Source organism: Sorghum bicolor, chromosome 1 (assembly GCF_000003195.3).
Source record: "Sorghum bicolor cultivar BTx623 chromosome 1, Sorghum_bicolor_NCBIv3, whole genome shotgun sequence".
NCBI classification, from domain to species: Eukaryota; Viridiplantae; Streptophyta; class Magnoliopsida; order Poales; family Poaceae; genus Sorghum; species Sorghum bicolor.
Genome location: NC_012870.2, coordinates 39,216,298 through 39,218,047, shown reverse-complemented (window position 1 = coordinate 39,218,047; position 1,750 = coordinate 39,216,298). Strand labels below are relative to the sequence as shown.

Here is a 1,750-nt window from a genome sequence, read left to right as displayed (position 1 = left end):
AAAAACATAGATTTAAAGTTACATTAAAAACTTTGTATTAAAGTATACTATATTATATGTTCATTGTGTAGGTCTACTCATTGGGAGTCCAACAAAATTGGATTTTATATTTTATGATTTTTCTAGGATATGTTATGATTTTTTAAAGATTCGGTGGAAATAAATAAAAAAAGACAAAACTGCTCTTTAAAATCACTCGAGATGGTTATTTGACCGGTTTTGAAAAGTTCAGAGGATAGAATATTTGGTTTATAGTTCGGAGGATGAAGTAGATTACACTGGATAGTTGAGGGATTATGTAGACTTTTCCTATCGAATTTCGAGTTTGGGATCTAGATGACTTTGCCATATAAGTTTAGGGAACACTCTTAATTTTACTGAACAATATATCTCAGTTATCCATTTATTATTATTATTACTGGGATGATCTAACCTGATAGCATTTTGAAGAGATTGATTTGGATTACATTGTGCAGAATCGGTCAAGCAGTTGGCTCTCTCTTAAGGCGATTAGGAATTTCATACCAGGGGGATGAGTCTCATGGGAGGATGAGGATCAATGGCCTGACGTTAAGGAGGTGGTTCAATCCAAAACTGAATAACAAATCCTCTGCTGCGGCGGCTGACTTGCTTCCACTGCCTTCGCGGTTAGCCAAAGGGATTGCTGGTCAGCAACGCGACATTAGAAACCTTTCACTCGAGTAGCGGACTAGTACTACACGGCTATCCTGCAGCAACCGATCTTGTGGCCCGTGCGATAAGAAGCGTCCAAGTTTATTTTTTTTTAATTTTGTTTGATAGTTGATGTGCGAAGAGTTTGTTCGGTGGAAGGAAATACATAATCCATCAATCTGTAAAGACATTATTCAAAAGAAAGATATACATGATACATCAAACTTTTGTATAATCATGTCACCTAATGGGATTTTCCCCTGAACATAATATACGTATACAGTTACATATTTGTACGTTTGTGGGTGCATTCGCAGCCGTTCCCGTTGATCATACAAGAGGGGGCACAATTGTGTCCTGCTCGGTGGATTTCTTCATCCTGCAGGACGTGGAAATTTACACAGCACTCGATCTCAGTCAAAATCAAGAACAAAACTGCAGAATCTAGACCTTACATTACATGAGCCTACGGACCAAGATGCAGAAAAAATGATGTTCTTAGATGAGATCAAATGGCTTTCAGACCTACAACGAAACCAAAATGGCTGCTACTTAGAGTCAAATCGGTGCTGGATGACCTTGAGCTCAAGAAGCTTCACCTTCATGGACGGTGATTTACCTGGACAAACGAGACAAAATCCAATCACGACCAAGATAGACCACATCTTCTGCACCAAAGATTGGGAGTTGGCAAACACAGATTGTTCTGTTCAGGCAGTCAGCACCTCCATGTTTGATCATTACCCCATGCTAGTCACTTGCTCACTCTTTTGACATATAAACAAAGGATTCAAATTTTAATCCTTCTGAACATGACAGGTTCACTCGAACGATAAGATCAGAATGGTACATAGAACATTCGAGAACAACCCTACTGTTAAAGGCTTTGAGTAAAAAAAATGGTGGGCATGCTGAAACAATAGGCACACATTGCAAATGAGATCATATTTAGGCTAGACCAGGCACAGGAACAACGCCATCTGACTAGACTAGTGATGTGTCATCGTTGAGAAAACTAGCCAAGCAGAGGGTAGTGAGGCTTGCAATGGTAAGGCGAACTCAAGTGAGGCAACAGTTG

The 1,750-nt window shown here is 39.4% G+C and overlaps 1 protein-coding gene across 4 annotated transcripts in view; it reads left to right on the top strand.

Annotated features, from left to right (window-relative positions):
- LOC8155282 (pentatricopeptide repeat-containing protein MRL1, chloroplastic) overlaps positions 1-968 on the top strand; it is a 33,875-nt gene extending 32,907 nt beyond the window's left edge. For all 4 annotated transcript variants that reach the window (XR_002451288.1, XM_021456816.1, XM_021456832.1 and 1 more), the window contains one exon: positions 477-968. Coding sequence is in view for 3 of the 4 variants with exons in the window: in XM_021456816.1 (XP_021312491.1) it covers positions 477-705 (229 nt within the window). In the remaining variant the exon portion in view is untranslated. The remainder of the gene's footprint in view (positions 1-476) is intronic.